Source organism: Cyprinus carpio, chromosome A2, assembly GCF_018340385.1.
Source record: "Cyprinus carpio isolate SPL01 chromosome A2, ASM1834038v1, whole genome shotgun sequence".
Classification (NCBI taxonomy): domain Eukaryota; kingdom Metazoa; phylum Chordata; class Actinopteri; order Cypriniformes; family Cyprinidae; genus Cyprinus; species Cyprinus carpio.
Window position 1 is genome coordinate 7339850 of NC_056573.1, and position 25010 is coordinate 7364859.

General features: G+C 36.6%; 1 protein-coding gene across 2 annotated transcripts in view; it reads right to left on the reverse strand.

Moving 5' to 3' along the window:
- Positions 1–667: 667 nt before the first annotated feature.
- Positions 668–25010, reverse strand: part of st6galnac3 (ST6 (alpha-N-acetyl-neuraminyl-2,3-beta-galactosyl-1,3)-N-acetylgalactosaminide alpha-2,6-sialyltransferase 3) — a 94609-nt gene continuing 70266 nt past the window's right edge. The window contains exons 3-4 of one of the 2 annotated variants that reach the window (XM_042770937.1): positions 2645–2752; positions 668–1337 (exon numbers count right to left, since the gene is read on the reverse strand). In XM_042770937.1, the coding sequence (XP_042626871.1) occupies positions 1148–1337; positions 2645–2752 (298 nt within the window). In that variant the 3' untranslated portion in view covers positions 668–1147. The remainder of the gene's footprint in view (positions 1338–2644; positions 2753–25010) is intronic. The other variant, XM_042770932.1, reaches the window with a different exon arrangement.

The window sequence follows — 25010 nt, forward strand, 5'->3', positions numbered from 1 at the left end:
CACTTTCTTTGCATCTCATGTTTTTAAACATTTAAATGCAAAAATGTGATCCCCTATCCCATTTCAAGTACATAAATAAAAATGTATAGAAAATATAATAAAAAAGCTGAAAAATATCAAGAGACAGTGGGTATAGAAAAGAATCACCCACCTTTAAAATAATCATATTTTGTTGCTTTGCAGCCTGAAATGAAGACAGACACAGTTTTTGTTTTATCCAGCTGTATTTACGCGTTGATTGTCACATATTTTTTAATATATGTATGTGGCAATTATTTATGTAATATTATATGCAATGATTTTGTGTGTATAATCACTGAGTTGGATAAAGGACCACCCCCTCACCCACTCAATCAGATGTAGCTAATCATCATCTCAATGGCACACAAAGCAATTTGACATTTTTTTCAGATGTGGTTATTTTGATTAGCTCAGCATGAAAAGAGCTTTTCTGGAGCATTTCAGTCCTTGGTAGTGCAACTAAAGTAAATAATCAACTATGGGTGGCATCACACTGTCAGAAGATCTCCAGGATAAAGCTGTGGACAGGCACAAGTCAGGAGACTGATGCAAAATAATAATAATAATTTAGTGAAACTTAGTGATTCTGTTTTTTATTTATTTTTGTATTTTTTTTCTGTCATGTTGATGTTATATCTTTCACTTGGATAGTTGCACTGAGTAAATACAGCTGGATAAAACAAAAACTGTGTCCGTCTTCATTTCAGGCTGCAAAGCAACAAAAAGTGATTATTTTTAAGGGGGGTTACCTATAACTATATAAATAATTTGGTATATTGGCCAGCCCTAAATTGAGCCCATTTGAGGTGATGAAAGCTAAAGCAAGGATGTAGCGTTCTTTGTAGATTTTTTCTGCAATATGTGTGCTCTGAAAATGAGTATGAAATGAGAACATGCAAAATACACTTTTTGATCACACCAGGATCAACACAAGGCTCCTTAGAAACCTCTCCTCATGGTCACGATGGGACTTACTTCACTCAGACAACTGCTATTTGAAATCGCAATTGGAATGATTTGTTAGCCATTGCGTGGCACATTTTGTGAGCATTACTTTACAATGCAGGAGGAACGAGCCAACAGAGCTGTAGTATCAGGGGATATTCTGAAAGAAAGGGAGTCTTGGTCATAACAGCTGCCACTCCGGACTGAAAAACTTGATGGGGTGCGTCTTAGCCCACTTTGCAAAAACAGCCTTCTCTGTGATGAATCGGTGTCCGCCGTAAGGGGCGCTCTCATGCAAGAGGTATTCGGCACATTCGTCACGACTTCCTGCTTCATAATAGTGGTACGGCACCTTCCTGTAGCCTTCTGATCTAAAATGTGAAAATAAATAAATGTTACTTTGCCATTCCATCACAATAAATCACACTACAAAGTTTCATTTTCAGGATATTTAAAGGCATTTACAATCTATTTTATTTCTGCATCACGCATTTCTGAAAAAAAAAAAAAAAAAAAAAACATTTGAAAATAGAAAAGCAGGGATTAACACACCCCCCCATCCCCCAGTCACAAATAGATTCAATTATCTCTCCCAGTAGCACCTGTTGAATTTTAATTACAAAAAACAAACAAAAAACACATCCAGTGAGGTCAATTCCAACTACAGCTCAGCACTTTATCCTAAAATAGAAACTTCCCAGAATAACTGGCTTTCATCAAAATGACTTTCAAGCCACTGTTTTCTCACTTGCCAGTTTTTATCGGTGACTGGGACTTGCTGTGAAATGAAAATTGCTCATTGTTTTGAAGTGGAGAGCGAAATGAATAAATGGCTGGGAAAACAGACTATAATAGCTGCTTTATAAACACACTAATCACATCATTACGTGCTATGCTTATGTCTATCTGCAGCAGAGGGGGGCGTGAGGTTGTTAAGGACACTATCATTAAAATGGAAACATAGTGTGAGATTCATGGTAAAGGGGTTTATATGCTGCCAGTGAACTACAGAATCACAGTGACAGGAGACATGCATAACGGTGTGTTAGAAAACCAGACAACAGACGGAAATCAACAGTGATTTTGGATGCAGCCAAAAACTACTCCTTGTGTCTCGTTTCATAGGTTGTTCCCTCCAAAAGTCACATTTGTTAGCTGCATGCTTCATCCAAGATGTCTCATTTCATAAAAGTAATCATTGCAAAGCGAACTGTTATTCCTTGTGAGGTATAAATTATTGTAATTTCTTTCTTACTTTGAAATGTAATAGTTACATTTCTAAAATGAGGCAGCTACTGAGTATACCTTCAAATTAATGAACCGAAAATGAAAGAATCACTAAATGGAACTGAATGTAGCGCTACTCTTATCATGCAGGAAATCATACTGCAATTGTGTTATTTTACATTAGGTAATGTACCTAATGTTTTGAGGGGTTCAAAGTATGATAAAACATAATCCAACATTGCATGATCTAAAATGGTAACCAAGTGAAGAATTCTGAAGCAAAGATATTTGTTTGCATGTCTGTATTATGGCAGGGTGGACATTTCCCGCGATGTTAAATGAAACCCACAACGCTGCTCTTGTATCAGCTCTGCTCTCCTATTTCACTCTGGAAACAGGTGAAGCTTCTTTAAAGCTCATTGTCAAGTGATAGATTGCATGTCAGTCTTACTTGCAGTATGTGTCATTGATCATGCCGTAGACACGGATCTCCTTGCACATGTCCATGGCCAGAATGAGTGTGAACCAACCGGTGCTGAGATACGACCCCGACTGAATCCTGCCAACATAAAATCACATAATTTCAACATGCATTTGAGTGATCTATATTCAAATAATCTAAAATATAGCTTCCAAAATGCTGTGATATCTTTTTCAAGAGAAAAATGAAGCACCTGTGTGTAGAACATAAACCGAGTGAACCTTATAGGTGAAAGAGTGACCAGAACTAACAACATAGAAGCTGCTGTATACAGAACAGAAGCATCTGCCTTCACAGGTAAGAAATAATTAGTTTGTGTGAGACTGATTCTCAAAATCTGAAATAAGTTGAAGTAAATAAAGTCCCATCACACTGTAAGTGCACATGTGCTCCCTTCACTTGTATAAAGCACCTCAACAGATTCAGTACCTCCATCACACAGTCCTGACGCTTATATTCCCTGCAACTTGAGCCCCTGAAACTCTCCCCACACAGGGTTCAGGAAAGTGGTCAGTCATCAAGACATATTAGAGCACATGGCCATTTAGAGAAGCCATTGGCACCTGTGGAAAAATCCATTTCCCAGGCGCTTTGTAAAGAACACCGGTTTCATCAGAAAGAGCAGACCTGGTTTCAAAGTACAAGCATTAATTCCCAGCCATCAACCCTCCTCTGCTCTGTGCAGTTTTAAATTGCCATTCATACAGTTTCTGAGACATTGTTCAGCTGAACACAACACCCCTTAATGACGGCTTCTCTGGTAGCTGGAAAACCTAAAGGGATAGTTGAGACAAAAATGAAAATTCAGGAATTATATGCTCCAAACCCATTTGCTGTGTTTTTTTTTTTTTTCTGTGGAAAACAAATGGACGACATTTTATAGAATGTTCATGCAGCTCTTTTTTTTTTTTTATTTCCCCAATTTAAAGGAATTCTTCATCCAAAAATGAAAATTTGCTGTTAATTTACAGTACTTACTCTAGGCAATCTATTTATATAGGCGACTTTTTTTCTTCAGAAGAAAGTAAAGAAGATTTTCAGCTGAAACCATGGTCCTTGAGGATGCATAAAATGCAAGTCAGCGGCTACTGATACTTGAGAGTCAAAAAAAGGATATACAGCAAGACAAAAATAATACTCGTGGCTCTTAATATGTTTTGAGGTCTCATGAAGCAAAACAATTGGGATATGCAAGAAATACCAGGATATATGATCCTATGATGCTGGTTTTTGCCAACTCATTCAGCGCTCCATTTCCTCCAACCGTCACTGAACTGAGGAAATAGTTCTGACTCAGACTGAAGACTGATGAACTGCTGATATGAGATTGTTTGGAGTTGGAGTTTGGATTAAGGGTATGATGTGTATTTTTATGGTTTGTCATGGTTTCTGTAAAAAGATGGGCTGATGAAGACTAGTTTATTTACTTTATATGCTTTACTTTACATGCTTTATTTACTTTCTAGCCTATATAACAAACTGGTGAAACTGTTATTTGAACAAGTTCTTTGATACAAACTGTCCAAAGGGGCCAGTCTGCAGAAAGGAATTGGATTTCCCCATTTGCTTGAGCCTATGGATTACAGGTAATAATGTTGTAAATAGTGTTCAGTTTCTTGCACAGACCAATTGTTTCGCTTCGTAAGACTTCACTATATTGTCAGGAGCCATAGGTTATAATTTTTGTCTTACCTGTATATGCTTTTTTTTTGACATTCTAGTGCTGACTTGCATTTTATGAATCACCAAGGTTAATATTTTATTACCATGGTTTAAGCTAATTTTTTGTTATGGGATAGAGTGTATTATTGGAATTGTTTTTGTGGGGGTAGGTAGTTGAAAATCCACCAACATTGCTTACATTTCATGGTGCTCCAATTTAAATATACTGAATGAAGAATAAATGATTTCCAGTTAATAGTGACTGCAATTTAATGTCGTTCATTGCACTGTATGACTGCAGAAGACTTTGAATGCAGTGCACAATTCATACAACTTTATGGAAATGGAACATTTATGGTCCTTTTTGGAGCTTGACAGTCATGGTCTTAGTGGAAAGAGTTGTGTGGATGTCTTCAAAATTTTGTTTCATGGAAAATTCATCAGCATTTAGCTCAATTACAAAAAAATTCTTGTCTTTTTTCTTCCATTTTTCAGTTTTCTTACATTTATTTAAAATGCATCACTGCATTTGATATTAGGACTTGTTCCATTAGACTACCATAGTTTTACTATGTAACAGTGGCATGCTATCTAATTTATTATCAGAAATTACAAAACACCCATGACCAAACAGCCAACAGCTATAAGGCTTTTCCTTATGGCTATTCCTGGCACATACTTACCCACACACATACACACACATCAAACATGCAGTACTTGTCAAGCATGGGGAAAACAATACAAATCTTCAAAGTTTTTCATTTAGGTTAGTTTGCTCAAGCATGTTGCCAAATAATGTGTACCTTCAACATACGTTGTTGGTGGCAAAAAATAAAAATAAATTGATTTTAAATTTTTGATTTTTTTAAATTTGCTTTGCTTGAGAAAACATGAAAATATACAAATTTTATTGTTTATTTGATTTAGTCAAGTTAAATTTGCATCAAATACAATTAGATTTTTGATAATCAAGATCTGGCAGAAACAGCGCAGTTTTTTGGACAAATTATTAATGGACAGTTTTTCCTGCGCATGAAATCACCCACATGCGAGATGTGGACCATTAATGAGGACTCGTAATAGACCATACAGTCATCCAAATTGCTCCAAATTGGCACAAATTTGAAGAAAATTATCATCATTTGGCAAATAAATAAGTTACATACATATTCCCAACATTCTATAATGTAAGCTATATGTTACACCTCACATGACAAGGGAATTTATACTATTGTTAATATTAGTTAGCAGTTCCCGAATTCATTCTTTTAAAATGCTTGGGAATGCAGAGAATTTGCAGCTGCATGTCACTGGTATAAAAGTATATTTTGTCTTGCTGCACAAGCATATTTGTTACATACAAAATACACTTGCATTTAAGAGTTGCTTCTTGAGTAAATATATCTTAATTTGAGCTATTTTAACCTGAAAATGAGGGATAGTTCACCTAAAAATATACATTTTGTCATCGTTTTCAACGTTTCATCATTTTTACTTTCAAACTGTCTTATTTTCTTTCTTTTGTTAAGCTAAGAAAATTTCAAGAATGTTTTCATACATTTTTGTCCATACAATACAAATTCAATATAATTCCATGAGAAACAACACTGGATCCCACTTACTTTTACTGTATGAATATTAACACTATAGTATTTTTTTGAAAATATCTTCTTGTGTGTTACAAGTAAAAATAAATGTTTTTTTTGTTTGTTTTTTTTTTAAAGATGTATCCTTTTTAAAATATAACCAGTAATCATGTTTATGGTAATGCACTTACAATGGAAGATTATGGGGCAAGACACTGGAACAAACTTTCAAATAAACACTGTTGGTAATACTGTATATAGCCACAAGACAACATTATACGATGCCACTACTGTGATAGAATTGCTTACCAACCTTGCAGAAATGGAGAAGTACTGCTATTCTTTACCTAAGTGATTTATCTAAACAGCTAATTTTTAATGGTGCAATTCTGCTGACTAATACAGCTGAACAGTGCTTCCCTGAGATGTTTTAAACAATTTCTTCCCTTGGGATGAGTTTTTCATTTAGCCAGAGGAGAATGGTAGAGTTGCCTAGCACTCTTTGGCTGCGCCAATTTATCTTTGTGAGGGAACTAAGTACGGCCATTATTACCTGACACATTAAAGAAGACAGACAGTTCCTCCAAGCTAAGGTTGTTTACTTTCATTTCGGCAAGATCTATTAATAACCCTGAGGCTGTCAACGGGATGCTAGTAAATGATAGGCCTTTAGTAAGTGCACCAGCTCCTGTTCTTAAGTGGTTTTACCTGGTCAGCACAACTTCAATTAATCCAGCAGCAGCTCATGCTGCCATACCTCTTTTCAGTAGGGCTGTCAAGTAAATTAAATTTTTAAGCTAATTACTTGCATGATGTGCCGATTAATTATTGAAATGAATCGCTAATTAATCACATATTAATTTTGGCTCAGAAATTACTCCCCAAAAGATAATTTAAAGTCATTATTGTGGTAGATGAGAAAAGCATTGAATAGACAAGACAAAAATAAATTTAGAAAGAAATATTTTGATTGCATAACTAATGATAATAAATTGGTATTTTTTTATGACTATTGAAAAAACTAAATTATTTTAGAAAAATGAAATCATACTCTCTATATGAAACTAAAACCAGCAAGTAATGAGTTATTTGTTCAGTTTACTTCATCTTAATTTATTGAACTACTGTTTAAAATATCCATCCATATCACATCATACAAATATAAGACAAAAATTCTTGCAGGGCCATTTTTGCCCTCATACAATAGCTTGAATTTTAGGGGCGTCAATAAAAGGATTGAAATCACAGCTAAATTTTGTACCAAGATGGGTACGTTTTGGAGGCTGCTTTTGGCACTTGTCATTAATACACTCAAAAAATATACTTGTATGTGTGAAGAAATCAGAAAGCTTACACTTGTATGTCAAACGGAAATTAAACTTGCTGTTTGCTGAAATCCTGTACCAGAGCTCAGATTTCATGATCCTTCAATTTGAATATGCTAAACAAAGAATGAAGATGTCTAGTTAGTAATTTAATGTCGTTCCTCGCTGTTACATTCAGTGACTTTCAGTTTCCTTATTTGGTCTGTTTCCTGTTCTAGTTTTGTTAATTGATTTATCCCCACCTGTCTCCATTTCCCTGATAACCTCCTGTCTGCTTATATACCCTGTCTGTTTAGTTCTTCCTGGTCCGTGATTGATGTTGTTCTAATGTTGTAGTATTGTTCATGTCTATGTTGGAAGATTTGTGTTGGATGTGCCCTTTTCTCTCCCGTGGATCATTAAAAGACTTTTTGTTATCTCCTTCATTGTGCGCCTTGATTAACACACCAGCACCCGTAACAGAATCACGGACCCAAACAGTTTAGTGGCGTTTTTCTTTTTGTGTTCTTTTTGTTTTCCCCCCTCTCGGAATGGATATCCCAGCACTCCAACTCCTGTGCCTGGAGCAACTGGACCGTTCGCTGGAGGACCATACCAGGGACTTTTGCGATCTGGCGTGTCTTACGGACTTCCCTGACCGCTCGCTATGTGCATTCTACTTTGCGGGCCTGAGCGAGCGGTGTAAGACACGCCTCCCAGCGATCGGTCCCAGAGAGGATTTTGCCGCTTTCGTGGAGTGGGTGCTGGAGAACAATGGATCCCGATTTACCATCTGCACCGCCGAAGAGGATATCTCCAGCCCCACTCCCGAACCAGAGACCAGCCAGCCACCATCCCGCTGCACGGAGCTAGAGCCCACCACAGCCGCAGAGCCCGAGCCTATCACCGACAGGGAGCAGGAACTCGAGAGCGCGACTGACCAGGTGTGTGAGCCGGCAACACCGTGCGTCGTGGGACGATTGGTGGAGATCGAGGGCGTGGAGGAAAGCCCTGCCCACACTCCTGCGACTGAGGGTGAGCTGCATTTGGTTTCTGGGAAATATAGAGAGGAGTTAATGGACCTTATAGACTGGTTTGGGGAGGCAATTCCTGACCCTCCTGTTTCTCCGCTGGTTCCGTCCAGCCCTGACCCTCCTGTTTCTCCGCTGGTTCCGTCCAGCCCTGACCCTCCTGTTTCTCCGCTGGTTCCGTCCAGCCCTGACCCTCCTGTGTTCCCTCCCAACCTCCCTCTTCCACCTCCTAGACCTGTCAGTTCCTCTGCTCCTCTTCCGCTGGTTCCGTCCAGCCCTGACCCTCCTGTTTCTCCGCTGGTTCCGTCCAGCCCTGACCCTCCTGTGTTCCCTCCCAACCTCCCTCTCCCGCCTCCTCTTAGACCTGTCAGTTCCTCTGTTTCTCTTCCGCTGGTTCCGTCCAGCCCTGACCCTCCTGTTTCTCCGCTGGTTCCGCCCAGCCCTGACCCTCCTGTTTCTCCGCTGGTTTCGCCCAGCCCTGATCCTCCTGTTTCTCCGCTGGTTCCATCCAGCCCTGATCCTCCTGTTTCTCCGCTGGTTCTGCCCAGCCCAGATCCTCCTGTGTTTCCTCCCATCCTCCCTCTCTCATCTCCTCCTAGACCAGCCAGTTCCTCAACCTCATCTCCGCTGGTGCCAGTCAGTCCGGCAGCTCACCCTCAGTCCGCGCCATCTAGGCACGATGGTTCGCCGCAGGACTTCCAGTCTCCAGCTCCGCCTTGGCGTGTGGATTCCCTGTCTCCGCCTCCAGCCTCCAAGCCCTGGACTCCTCCTCAGTCCTTCGACCCGGCGGCTCCGCCTTGGCTCTTAGCTCCTTCGTCTCTGCCGTGGACCGGCATCCCACCTGCTCCACTGGGCTCCTTCGTCCCTCCGGCTCCACCTTGGTCAGTCGTCGACCATCCGCCGCCTCTGGACTCCATTCCTCTGGCTTCGCCTCGTCACTCCATCCCTCCAGCTCTGTCAGGCTCCTCCTTCCCTCTGGTTCTGCCTCCATCCTCAGTCACCCCGGCTCTGCAGTGGTCTGCCAGGGCCCCACCTCCGCCTTGGTCGCCTGAGCCTTCTGCTCCGCCTTGGCCCTCCGGATCCTCGGCTTAACTCTGGCGCTGCGGCTGCTCTGCTCCATCTTGGGCTCCTCACCCACCGGCGCTGTCTCCGTCTGTCGGCCCCCTGGTGTCATCGGCTCCTCCTCTACCATGGCTCCTCCCGCCGTCGACTCCACCATGGATCTCCATCCTGGCTGGTCTCTGGAGCACCATCTGGCTCCTCCTGCTCCGGGCTCCTCCCTGGCTCCTCCTTCCATCCACTCCACCCTGGTTCCTAGCTCCTTGCTCCCTCTTCGCCTGCCCCTTGCCTGCCCCACGCCCGCCTCCAGAACCCCCACCCTCCCTCCACTGGTATTCCTCTTGCAGTGCGAGGACGCACCGTTCCGGGAGGGGGAGTTGTGTTACATTCGCCAGCTTTCTGAATTTCCATGATTACTTCATTTGTGTTTATATACCCTGTCTGTTTAGTTCTTCCTGGTCCATGATTGATGTTGTTCTAATGTTGTAGTATTGTTCATGTCTATGTTGGAAGATTTGTGTTGGATGTGCCCTTTTCTCTCCCGTGGATCATTAAAAGCCTTTTTGTTATCTCCTTCATCATGTGCCTTGATTAACACACCAGCACCCGTAACACTCGCACAATTTTATTGTATGACTTCCTAAAGCAATAAACCCCCAAATGCTGTGGTTTACAGTGAATTCAGAACAGCTAAGCAACGTTGTTAGGCACGATGCATGTGCATTTTTTTTTTGTCTAATTTTCCATGTAAATACAAGCTATATCTTGAATTTATGTATATTTTGACTTTTTTCCCACTTTTTTTTTTATTCTGCCTGACAAAATACACTGGCATTAAGAGATACTCAATAAAAACTAAAGCCTTAATATTCAAAGATTTTGAAAAAAAAAAAAAAAAATCTAGTTAAACTTGAAAATGAGGGATAGTCCACCCTAAAATGTAAAAGAAAATGTGTTTTTGGAACACAAACAAAAATATTTTGAAAAAGGTTAATGTCTGTACAATGAAAGTTGGTGGGATCAAAAAATATATATATATATAAATTTTAGGAATAAATTTAAAATACTTTAGTTGAAACAACCTAACCTTGTGCCAATTCAAATAAAATGAAATACATTATAATATTGAGAATAAATTGTGTTTTATTCAAGTCTCTTGGGTTTTGCGAGACCTTTAATAATCTCTCAAATCTTGTGGACCACTGGTAAAGGTGATCTCTTCGAATTGTAACAAGGCAAGCTATTTTTTGCTTGTTTGGTTCAGTTAAAACACATGCTCAGATGCCTCCTTTAAGTTTTAATTGTTATCTTGAGGTGTGGATTTCATATTATTTTTCCACTGCTCTGCTTAAACCTAAAAGTGCCATCTCTTTATATGACTTATGTGTGAAATATGCAGCCATTGATGCTACTACTATAATTTCTGTCTAGATCTATGGTAAAATAACATTGTGTACTGCTGTAAAACCTTTCTGAATAACACTATACACATAACATGCAATATTATATCTGTACAGAAAATGAAGTGAATTAACATGTAAATTTATATTAAGTTATATGTTCCTGTAAAATAAAATGCAGGGCCCAATCACACCAAGAACATAACTAAAATGATAACTTTTAAGTTCTCTTGCACACTTTCTTAAAAAGTATAATGTAGAATATAAATGAAAAACATTGATCTTATTTTTCAGACTTAAGATTAAGTGTGACAAACCAAAAGTTAATTTAAACATACTACAGGTGCATCTCAATAAATTAGAATGTTGTGGAAAAGTTTATTTATTTCAGTAATTCAACTCAAATTGTGAAACTCGTGTATTAAATAAATTCAATGCACACAGACTGAAGTAGTTTTAGTCTTTGGTTCTCTTAATTGTGATGATTTTGGCTCACATTTAACAAAAACCCACCAATTCACCAATCTCAACAAATTAGAATACTTCATAAGAAAAAATAAAATTTTTAGTGAATTGTTGGCCTTCTGGAAAGTATGTTCATTTACTGTACATGTACTCAATACTTAGTAGGGGCTCCTTTTGCTTTAATTACTGCCTCAATTCGGCACGGCATGGAGGTGATCAGTTTGTGGCACTGCTGAGGTGGTATGGAAGCCCAGGTTTCTTTGACAGTGGTCTTCAGCTCATCTGCATTTTTTGGTCTCTTGTTTCTCATTTTCCTCTTGACAATACCCCACAGATTCTCTATGGGGTTCAGGTCTGCTGAGTTTGTTGGCCAGTCAAGTCTGGTGAGTTTGCTGGTGCTTTTGGCAGTGTGGGCAGGTGCCAAATCCTCCTGGAAAATGAAATCAGCATCTTCAAAAAGCTGGTCAGCAGAAGGAAGCATGAAGTGCTCCAAAATTTCTTGGTAAATGGCTGCAGTGACTTTGGTTTTCAAAAAACACAATGGACCAACACCAGCAGATGACATTGCACCCCAAATCATCACAGACTGTGGAAACTTAACACTGGACTTCAAGCAACTTTGGCAATGAGCTTCTCCACCATTCCTCCAGACTCTAGGACCTTGTTTTCCAAATGAAATACAAAACTTGCTCTCATCTGAAAAGAGGACTTTGGACCACTGGGCAACAGTCCAGTCCTTCGTCTCCTTAGCCCAGGTAAGACGCCTCTGACATTGCCTGTGGTTCAGGAGTGGCTTAACAAGAGGAATACGACAACTGTAGACAAATTCCTTGACACGTATGTGTGTGGTGGCTCTTGATGCCTTGATCCCAGCCTCAGTCCATTCCTTGTGAATTGATTTTGCTTGACAATCCTCATAAGGCTTCGGTTCTCTTGGTTGGTTGTGCATTTTTTTCTTCCACACTTTTTCCTTCCACTCAATTTCTGTTAACATGCTTGGATACAGCACTCTGTGAACAGCCAGCTTCTTTGGCAATGAATGTTTGTGGCTTACCCTCCTTGTGAAGGGTGTCAATGATTGTCTTCTGGACAACTGTCAGATCAGCAGTCTTCCCCATGATTGTGTAGCCTAGTGAACCAAACTGAGAGACCATTTTAAAGGCTCAGGAAACCTTTGCAGGTGTTTTGAGTTGATTAGCTGATTGGCATGTCATCATATTCTAATTTGAGTGAATTGGTGGGTTTTTGTTAAGCGTGAGCCAAAATCATCACAATTAAAAGAACCAAAGACTTAAACTACTTCAGTCTGTGTGCAGTGAATTATTTACTACATGAGTTTCACAATTTGAGTTGAATTATTGAAATAAATGAACTTTTCCACAACATTCTAATTTATTGAGATGCACCTGTACATTACATCGGTTTGACTTAATCAATTTAATTTGACTTAATTTGAATGAAATAAATTAAACCATGTGGAAAAACTTTCTTAAATTAAGTAAGAGTAATGAATTCATTATTTTAGTGTAGATATAGCTAAAAGAGGCATCAGGACAAGATAAAAGCAAGAATCAAACATATTATCAAAATAAACACTATACAGCCATTTACAATCATGACAGGAGAGACTTTTTGCCATGGCCGACAGAATATATCGTCAAAGAAAGCATCTCCAATTGCTTAGCAGGAGCTTCATTTTGTCAGTGTGTGTTTTGAAAGGTAATTTGGCAATGGAATTTGTAGAGTTTTATGTTTTGCTGAGTGGTTGTTACGGTTGTCATCCGTGACGGAAAGCGGCAGTGTTCTCTGTCGTGCACAGCTCTCAGACACACTCTCCACTTTTCTATTGCTTGTTTGTGTGCTTTAAAGTGAAATCAAGGATACATGCTGTGATGTAGAGCTACAATTTTGATTGATCAAAACAAAAACTTATATTAGTCCAACTAGTCGTACTCTATGTTCTCGCCTACAAAATAGATCAAATAAGATGTCAAATAACTGTATTAAATAAATGAATACATGTATATTTTAAAGGGATAGTTGAAAATTCTGTAATTTGCTCACTCCAAACATGTATGAATTTCTACATCTGCTAAACATGAAAGAAGGTATTTCGAAGAATGTTGCTAACCAAAGAGTTACCAGTAGCCACTAACTTCCATTGTATTTATTTTAATTTTTTTTCCATACTATGGAAGTCAACTGTTTGGTTACCATCATTTTTCAAAATATTTTCTTTGGTGTTTAGAAGAAGAAAGAAACTAGAAGCACAATCATTGCAGTTTTGACTTGGACATGAACAAATATTGTACTACAGATCTGATATCTAAAGAATACATCCAAATATTAAGCTTAACTTAATTAATATTCATAGGTCAAGTATCTGTCATTTTGAGACAATGGCACATATGCAGCCGCTTGAGTAAATCTTTACGGATGTCTTGGCCTACTTTACAGAAACAGCTAAGTTAGCCATAAGGGATGCTTTCATGCAAGAGATACATTCATCAAAACATCATGCTTCATGCAATGGCATATTCCTGGATGTTTTGAACCCTCAAAAAATTCTCAAAGGAAATCTAAGCAGACATAAGTTTTGTTTGTGCATTCTGTAAACAGTGTTCTATAAAGTTTCAGTAGCCAGAACTCTTTACGAGTCATAATAGCTCAGTCTCAGCAGTGAATGAACGGCATTAAGAGAAATACATGCCTAAATGGGGTGACCTCAAATATTACAACATTCAGAGTCTTGACTGAGTTTCTGTACATGGAAAGAAGAATTCTGAAATGTTTAATATGATGAGTCAGTGCATGAACTAATTTATCACACTAGTCACTTTTTCCACATTGGACTGCTTACTGAACAGATTTCATCTGCAGAAATATTCATTAATCTATGACAAGCTAAAGCCATATGCTCTGATCTCTATCAGTTCAGAGAAACAGCATTGCATGATTTTGCCATCTTTCATGGTTAGAAATAGATCTAATGTCTTTAACGTCAGTTTCAGCTCATCTGAGGATAGCCTGTGCATTTACAGTAGGAAGAAATATTTCTGGATTAAACAGATTAATTTCTTTAATTTGCAGATTTTTGCATTAAGGCATGCTAGATCAATACTGTACATGTCAAAGATCCTTCCTTATTATTAATCAAAACCTGAAATAGGCACAAATAACAATCCACTTATCTTAATTTGCTGTTTAATATGGTAAAAAGATAAAAAAAAAATGATTAAAGACTGTTATTATAAACTCACATGATATCTGTTTTTATTAACTGTTGAGTAACTTGTATATCTAACTGGGTGTGTGACTTGTTGTCTAAGGCAACATCTGTCAAAATAAACATAATTACATCTATCTTAGGTTTTCTTTTGCTATTCTGGTTCATTTTGTTCCAATTCATTTATCTGCACTTGAATAAACAAAAAATTACACTCAAATTCATTAATTTTTACTTGTGAGTAGCTGATGCATAACAGTTAAAACTGAATGTGTTAAATTTGCTTACATATTTAAGAATGCATATTTCAGTTCATATAAAAGGTCACCATTTCTTTTAAGTTTTCCAATGAATAAAAAAAGTAAAATGCTGTTTAAAACAGTTTTAGATGGAATCTGTCACACTGCAGGCTTCTGTTCTGTATGTGTTCAACGTAAGCTAAATGTCTTCTTCCTATCATTTACACATCAAAACAAAAAAATAACTTTACCGAAATCAATCTTCAAGGGCTAAATTGACTTTGTTGAACTACAAATCTAATCTGGGCGTAGCTGTATTTGCTGCAGGGAGGAATATGAGTGTGCAAAATAATGAACAATTTCAATATTTGAATTCTGCTCACATCCCATCTGGGTAATGTCTCTTTCAAAGGCTCAAGGCTCTGTGATAATAGCCTATGAATGATGAGGCCTTTTGCATGCATTAGGACTTTTATTTCCTCACCCTATTCATACAGTTTTCCGGCAGCGCTTGAATTCATGGACTATAAAGCTATCCATCCCTACACACGGTTGATTCAACAGAACTTTCCCAAGAATACACAAACGGCGGTGCCTCGGGAAGCACTCTTTGGATAATGGGAGGTCATTTCTGCTATTTTGCTGACATTCAGCCAAAATCTACAAAGAGCTGGAATTACAGTGCCTGCTAAAAAAGAAGGAAATGGATTTCCTAATAACATAAGCATGTAGTAATACATCAGAGGCTAGGGAGTCAATATAGAATATATTTATTAAAATTATGCAGAGAGACTTTGGGCAGCAGAGCAAAATAACAAATAAATGAAAAGATAAGCACATCTCAGAAATCCTCCATGAGCATTCCAGAATGAAAACAGTAAGCTAAAGAAGTAATCAAAAGGACTACCTTTGTGCCTCCAGTATGAAATACAGGATTAGGGTTAAAATTAGTGTCAATGCTGTATGTTGACATGATAGGTTTCAGACTTCTGAAGGTATTTTTAAACCAAGCTGCAGTGCAGCACATTCACACAAAGCCTTTCCTATGCATTTCAACATAAATCAATTACAATAAATTGACTAGATACATACAACATCACGCTTCAGATGAGTCAAGATGTGTCAATTACTCTTAATTACCTTTTTTTCACACATCAGTGGCAACTCTTTTAATATGGATAAACAAAACTACATATTTTCTAAAGAAACTAGTTGGTGAGTACTACTCGACTTCTCAATCCTAAAGTAGACCTGTATCACTGTAGACCCAGTTTCGGGTTTACTCTAAGAGGTCCATATTGAAGCCAAAGGAAAATGACATCAACAAATGAATTTTGTCACAATAGACAACTAGGCTAGTTCTGAATGTCCATCAATGGATGGTGCAGTTACAGCACCTACCACCAGGGCCATGCTAACGAGTGCAAAACAGCTAGCACAATGGAATGAACCAAAAATCAAGACAGTTTAGCAGAAATATTTTTAACTTAAAAATACAATACTCATGGTGCAAGATGCTAAAAAAAAAAAAAAAAAATCATCAAATAATATTTATTAATATTTTAATATTTATTGTAGTATATTAAGTTGTATATAATCAAGTCACATGGTTTTCTTTACACATGGTTTCAATGTAGCTTTAGAAAAAAATCATGATGTAACTGTTCTAATAATAATAACTTAATATTATATTATTCATGTCTTATAGTTGTATTTAGTAGATTAGAGATAGCCGATAATATACTTACATTTTGTATTGTTACAATTAATTTTAATTAATTTAATATATCATACTGAAATAGGAAATCTTTGTAAATAACGTATCAAATTGTTGATTTGATTAGATTTATGCACAACGTGTCAGCTTTTTTCACTTTGGCTGCTTTGGAATGGTTTGGTTTCTTTAAAATCCTTCTAAAAACTTTTTTATCTGCTGTTAAGAAATTGTGCTCATGCTATTGATTGCTCTCAATAAATATCAAAGGTTTCGGGTGACATATGATAAAATATATATATATGTAAAAAATTACTTTTTATTTCTTTTTATTTATCCAATGTCAGTTACTTTCAAGAGATTTCTAAGTAATGACACATGTGCCCTTTCCAGTGAACACAGGATTCGATCATCTCAAAAAACTGGATTGGACTGGATTGGACACCATGGCGTCCAGTGATTCAGATATGCCTTTGTTTTTTTTTTTTTAGAGCTGCATCTTGGTAACTTGATCATCAGGGCTACATTTAAAGTCCACTCAGTGTGTTTGAACACAATTTAGTCTGATTATTTCCAACCAAACAGTCAGCAGATCTAATTATCTCTAATGACATTATACTGTCACATTATATTGCATGATGTGCAGGTGCACTCATTAATATTGCGGGTGAAAGGGTCTGATTCAATTAGGCATTGAGAGGAAGCCAACCAATGCTTTCCCGAGGCAGAATTGTGACTACTTCACAACTGTTGATGAGAACCATAAGAGTCTGTCTAGGCAATTAAATGCTACATTTAAACCTGCCTGTTAAATGATGGTATAAAATGGACAGTTCAGACTTTAACATTTTAAATGGGATGAGCCAAACATGATGGCTTCTTTGACTGTAAATTAATTCTGTATTAATATGGCAAGTGTCTAGTAGCAAATGCAGTGTTTAGCTACTGTTCGGACACTCTTTCTCACTGCTCCAAAACATCCAGGACTGCAATGTTACAACAAAAAAAGGGACCCCCCCACCCCCAACCAGCCTCCCACTGCCAGCAGCTCCTGCAAATGTAATATATATGTGCATATATTACATTTTGATATATATATAATATATATATATAATATATATATATATATATATATTATTACATTTTGATATATAAGGTATAGTCACATGAAGTAAAATATATATGAAACCTAGAAATTGGAGCAGTTTCATATATTAGTCTATATGCCTAGCCCATATAAATATGTATGTGCATATAAATGTGTATGCATGTTTATGCATGTGTAAAACTTTTGGATATATATGTCATGTACAGGTATATCCATTCTAAAACCTGTCAATACATGTTGGTATCATAATTAAATTAATTAATTATTATTATTATTATTTGCTTTTATTGCAATAGGACAGTATAGAAGTGGTGGAGAAAGGGGGATGGGACCGGGAAAAGTCCTCTAGTCAAGACTCAAACTCAGGTCGCCTGAAGCTAAAACAAGCTACATGTCACCGCACCACTCACGTCCAGTGTAGACACGGTGTTAGGCCCACCCCAATGCTCTCATTGGTTGAGATGCATGATGACGCCCATCCCAAACAAGTACTGATCAACACCCCACCCCTCCTGTGACCCATGGTTTGTCTGTATGTGTATTCAGAGCCAGTGAGCATCGGACTTTCAAAATAACAATTATAATAAAAAAAACTGCGTTAACGTGCGATAAAATAATTGTCGGTATTAGTTAATTAATGTGTTAATGCAATGACATGTTAATTTGCCCAGCCCTAATATATATATATATATATATATATATATATATATATATATATACACTCACCTAAAGGATTATTAGGAACACCTGTTCAATTTCTCATTAATGCAATTATCTAATCAACCAATCACATGGCAGTTCCTTCAATGCATTTAGGGGTGTGGTCCTGGTCAAGACAATCTCCTGAACTCCAAACTGAATGTCAGAATGGGAAAGAAAGGTGATTTAAGCAATTTTGAGCGTGGCATGGTTGTTGGTGCCAGACGGGCCGGTCTGAGTATTTCACGATCTGCTCAATTACTGGGATTTTCACGCACAGCCATTTCTAGGGTTTACAAAGCATTTGTGAAGCCACAACATGCACAACCTTGAGGCAGATGGGCTACAACAGCAGAAGACCCCACTGGGTACCACTCATCTCCACTACAAGTAGGAAAAAGAGGCTACAATTTGCACGAGCTCACCAAAATTGGTCAGTTGAAGACTGGAAAAATGTTGCCTGGTCTGATGAGTCTCGATTTCTGTTGAGATATTCAGATGGTAGAGTCAGAATTTGGCATTTAAACAGAATGGAGAACATGGATCCATCATGCCTTGTTACCACTGTGCAGGCTGGTGGTGGTGGTGTAATGGTGTGGGGGATGTTTTCTTGGCATACTTTAGGCCCCTTAGTGCCAAGTGGGCATCGTTTAAATGCCACGGCCTACCTGAGCATTGTTTCTGACCATGTCCATCCCTTTATGACCACCATGTACCCATCCTCTGATGGCTACTTCCAGCAGGATAATGCACCATGTCACAAAGCTTGAATCATTTAAAATTGGTTTCTTGAACATGACAATGAGTTCACTGTACTTAAATGGCCCCCACAATCACCAGATCTCAACCCAATAGAGCATCTTTGGGATGTGGTGGAACGGGAGCTTCGTGCCCTGGATGTGCATCCCACAAATCTCCACCAACTGCGAGATGCTATCCTATCAATATGGGCCAACATTTCTAAAGAATGCTTTCAGCACCTTGTTGAATCAATGCCACGTAGAATTAACGCAGTTCTGAAAGCGAAAGGGGGTCAAACACAGTATTAGTATGGTGTTCCTAATAATCCTTTAGGTGAATGTATATATATATATATATATGCTAAAGAGCGCTTGTGCATTCGGCTAAGTCATGTAATTTCACCTCAGCTCAGAATGCTTTTATGACACAAGATTAATGTAAACACAGCCCACTGTGAACACCTTTGTAATTTGCTTCAACCTTTTCAAATTTTATGAATGATTATTTTTAGGTGCAAGTGCGTGTAAGGATTTGGAAACATGCAGAGTACGGTGCTGTTTTTAAAGCAAGCAGTGCCATCTGCTGTTCAAAACTAAGCTCAGAATCGATTCAAGAAAGAATCGCGATGCATTCAGAAAATCTCAGAATCAATGCCGAATCATTTCATGATTCGTGATGCATCTATTTATTTCCCCAGCCCTGAGATATATATATATATGTATTATATATATATATATATATATATATATATATATGTTATTTTTTTTTATTAGATTAATTATTTCTAATATATATATATATAATTATATATATATATATATATATATATAATATATATATATATATATATATATATATATATTTTTTTTTTTTTATATATTTTTTTTTTTTATTATTATTATTTCATATGCATCTATTATAATTTTTTCCCATTCTTTTTAAAAATCCTTTTTATGTAAAGCACTTTGGATTACATTGTGTATGAAATGTGATCTGTAAATAAACTTGCCTTGACGTGCTTTGCTTGGTAACAAGCATATAGTACCATATAGTGTTGTCAAAATACTGATGTCGGTACCAGTCGGTACTGAAATTTAAAAAATGTGACGATGCCAGCATCTCCCGCTAGCATTTTGAGCACAATTGAGCAGATTCTTAAACAGCTCTAATTTGCCATTGTATTCACAGACTCCACAGATACGTCTATCAGCGGATCCGTCTATGAGCAGATATAACACTGACAGATGCAGCTTTCAAACACTTCCTTGTGTATCTGTGTAAATGCTCGGTGAAGAGCATGAAGCGATGATCATTGTAGCCAATCACAGACAAATGTGTTGAGTGTGTGAACACAATGTGAACCCTGTGTGTGTGTGTGTCAACAGAGAGGTCAACAGGACTATCATGGCAACAAGGTAATGTGACAGTGTGATTTAGGAGGGCTGTCTGCTGTTATCTGCACATAGTTTACCAGGCCACCCCCCCCCACACAGCATGACAGCAAACCGGTAAATGTGTGACATTTAAGATAAAAGAACTCAGTCTGGAAGATTCTGCCTGGCCCAATGCACTGCAGGTGCTGTTCAGGTACACAGATTGCACAAAAGCTAACACACAGCCTGTGAGGGAACACAGAATGGTTGAGGAGGCAGTTGAGGAGGGGAGAAATAAAGGATAATGAAAGCAGAGGAAGAAAGGTCAGAAGAACATTAAAAATTATAAAAAGAGAAAGCTAGGAAGCATAGTAAAAAAAAAAAAAGTACTGCAGAAGAGTTAGTACTGTGCTGTCCTTGGTAATACTTTACAAGCTTTCATTTGTTCAACTACATTGGTTAACATGAACAATAAAAATACTTCTACAGCATTTACTAATCTTAGTTAAATTTTTTAAATGAAAATTTGTATCTGTTAATGCACTGTGAACTAAAACGAACAAGCAATGAACAATTGTATTTTTATTAACTAACATTAACAAAGGTTAATAAATGCTGTAAATATGTATATTGTTCATAGTTGATGTTAATTAATGCATTAACTAATGTTCACAAATGAGACCTTATAGGAAAGTGCTACCCTTTCACTTTATTTTAGATTGGCATTTTGCCTTTATTCAGATATGACATTGTGGAAAGAAGTTAATTTCAAGTGAATAATAGTTATGTTTGTTTGTTTACAGTGAGTGAGCTGTTGGAAATGTGCCTTAAATGAATGTATAAATGTTAATTATTGTTTATAAGTTATTGAAGCATTATTACATTAGATAAAAGTAAAAGTTAATCTATGAATTCAAATGTTTCAAATGTATTAATTAACTTTATTATAGATGTATTCATTCACATCAACAGATTTTACTTAATTTTATTCCACTGAAATTTACTTGAAAATATGTATGCAAAACTTCTAAACTAAATCTTACTTGTCATTTCTTTCAGCTGAAGACAAATGAGCAGTTTCAACTCTAAGCCGATTAAGAATCTGAAAAATTCACCAGTTGATCCATATACAGTACCAAACAAGAGAGAACTTAATCATTCACACCATGATGTGAGAAAACAAATATTTAATTGCTTGGATTAGTGAGTCAGAGGACTGTGTAGTTCCTGCAGTAATACAGATGCATGTCTCATTTCACTGAAATGCAATGATGCTAATTAAAGTCGTCTAATATGCCCTGTCAAAAAAAAAATAAAAAATTATTGTGTCCTGCTTACAGTGATATACCAAAGCACATGCCTGGTATAATTATGAAGTGCTCAATCTTTGTTTACTGCACAGCGTTTTCTTTAATACAGTACTTGTACTCCCTGACTCCCTTTTAAAACAAAGATAAATTTGCATTTCCCAAAGGAAATATCAGTTCTCTCAAGGCTGCAAAAGCATAATGTTAAAGTTTTAACCTTAAAGTTTTTGGTTCTATGCAAATGAAATGCATTAGAGTCACTTTGCTGTCGTCATGACACCCATCTGGTTTCCAGTTGACTCGACTCAAGAATCATTGTGCACATCAGGGTGACTTTAAATGACTAAATATATGGAAGGATTACAAGACCAATGACAATTCAGTAGGCAAATATATGTAAGAAAGAAGAATAATCACAACTGAAAATGGAAATACTATGACAACATCATCACTAGCAATCATATTTTGAACATTAAATGTCATCTATACAGACATTTGTAGACTCTACTGTTCAATTTTAATAAAATCTAAGACAAAAAAAAAAGAGAGAAAAGTGGTTTGTGCTAAATTTAGGGTTTATGAGTTTAGAACCAGAATATTTTAGAAATAAAAATTAGTGGTCAACCGATATTGATTTTTTTATATAATGTTTATTGGATGTTTAAAGTGATCTAAATATGAATTTGCTTAATGTTGACAGTAGACGAGAAAGTATTATCCTGTTTGCTTTTCTACTAATAACAGAAAAACAAACGCTATCTCTCAAATACCATTTACTAATAATTTATTAGACAGAACTGTTAAAAAGTGTCAGTAATCTAATGAAGACAGAGAATTGCCACTGGCATTCTCAGCTTCCAATATAAAATGCTTCTGACACATCGGCCATAGCAATATATCGGTTGACCACATTCATTTACACAATTGAATACAGAAAATCACAAATTTTAACATAATCTAACATTATTTCCAACCTACAGTAGGCTTATTGTAAAGATGCACCTCTATAAATTTTTGCAATTACAAAAATGTACCTATAAATACAATTCACTGCAGTTTCCAGCTTAAATGAACAATATACAGTGGCAATAAAACACCAATAACTTTTATTCAGAGCAGTTGGGTACAAGTCCTGCAAAACACAAGTTATATAGAAGAGCTCTCAGCTCACTAGAAGCAAGAATAAATGTTGCTTCAGTTAATGCTTTGTTATCTCACGTTTGCTTTTTGTTTGGTGTAGGGTAGGGTTTAGTGTAAGTGGTACGTCCTGTGTTAAGCTTTATTTAACAGGGAGTTTACTTTGGCCCTTTTTGTAATGTCTACTGTTAGAACTGACAATCAGCCTCAGAATGCTTTCACTTGGACAGAATAGTACAGTATCAGGTGAGAACACAATTGCTCAAACTGAGCACAATCATTCTCCTGGAACCCTTAAGTTCTCATTCATCATGTGCTAGATTATAGCTGTCATCACACATAGCTGAAACGTCATTTCTGCTCACAATCAGATGGGTGGATGTCTGACACTCAGAATAATGGGCTGTCTTTCATTCACTTCCCCTGCTGATTCACACGGTTAGCCTCTGATTGATGGATCACACTGGACTAATGTGACAGAAATGGATGTTCTCGTATACTCTTGGGATTTCATTCAGTGTCTGACAGGGATTTAAAACTGGATTTAGGTGTGAACAATGTGAAAATTGAAACTCAGATAATACACAGAGATAAATAATAATGCACACATCCCCCCAAAAATAAAAATAAATAAATAAATAAAAATTCAGTTCTGAAAAACAAAACAAAACAAATAAATTAAATAATAAAGCAGAGAACTGTTACACAGTTTTTATTATATTTTAATCAAATAACTTTTGACTGCATTTTTGATGCAGCCTTGGTGAGTATAAGATACTAATTTCAAAAACAGTAAAAAAAAAAAAAAAAAAGTCCAAAGTTTTAAAAGGCAATGTAATGAAAATATCATACAAGACTACCCAAGGTTTTCTTTTCAAAGCTCCCCTCTAAAAAGAAGAAGAAGAAGAAGAAAAATTAACAATATGCTCACCATAGAAGCGGTGTATTCAAGTTTCACTGTATTTATGAACTGCAAATTTAATTTATTTTTGAATAAATTAATTCATTCCTGTTAAAAGATTAGCAGCATGTCATTGACCCCTGACACATTATCCTAAATTTGACATCGGTCTGTATGTGCTGTAATAAATTCAATAAAAGTTATTGATACAACAAAAGATGTAGCAATCTGTCTTTAATAAAAACAAAATTGTTTATTTCACACTCCCCCAAAAATCGAACAGCCATCAAATCCATTGTCATCTAGGTAGATCTCAAATGGATTCAAATATGTTAAGTGGCAGGTTGCTAGCTATCCTGTTCATATTACTCTATATTGAATAGTTTCCAGTAGAACTTAACTAGACTGTGAAATTGGTGCAACTTCATTTGCCAAGGGAAAGAAGTTCTTATTAGGAGCTGCTAAAACCTTTATCTTATTTTATTTTAAAGGATCCAAGATGCAAGACAAGATTTGTAGAACATTCCTTGCCCTAAAAAGTTTTCAAAAAAGTCTTAATGTAGTTTAGAGTTTTGTGTTGTGTTTTTTTTGTTTTTTTGGTACTATAATTAATTGTCTGAATGTGAATTTTAAATGCACTAAGTACTTTATTTTTTGCATTTGTAACAATAAAAGAAGATTGCTAGGATTTCAGCATCTAATCTTTTTTTGGATACACAGTGTATAATTTCAAGTATTTAGTTATTCAAATTTCGGAGGAAATTAAAGTCACCAAGACATTTACTTTAGAAATGTTTTCTTTCTTTTTTTATTTTTAAGAACTAAAAGACCTTGATTTCATCTTTCAAGAATTGATTGAGCATGAAAAGTGGGCATTAGGTTAGAGGGAGAGGGTAAAAAATTAAGAGAGATTTGTGACATCAGCCAAAATAGAAAGCTGTTTCTGAGGGGGAGAATGTTAGTGCATTTTGAAATGTTTCATTGTTTTAAATAATGTGTACTGATAAATTACACACAATAAACACCAATAACCTCCATTAAGATAAATTAATACACAACCGTATTATAAATTTAAATGACCACATTTATTTATCTCATTTAAAAAACTGTTGTTGAAGAAGAAGATGAAGAAGAAGAACAACAACAACAACAATAAACAGGTCCATTATAATTTCATGTTTGACTTCACAGTGGAACTCTGGTTTCAAAACATTCCAAATGGGATTTTTTTTTAGCAGTGATGTAGTAGAAGAATTATTGGTTTTTCAAAGAACCTTTCAGCAAAAAGTTCTTAAAAGAACCACCTTTTTTGTTAGTGTGAAGGACATTTTAAAAATCTAAAGAAGCTTCTTCCTCTATAAAAAACCTGTTGGTTCCATGTTAA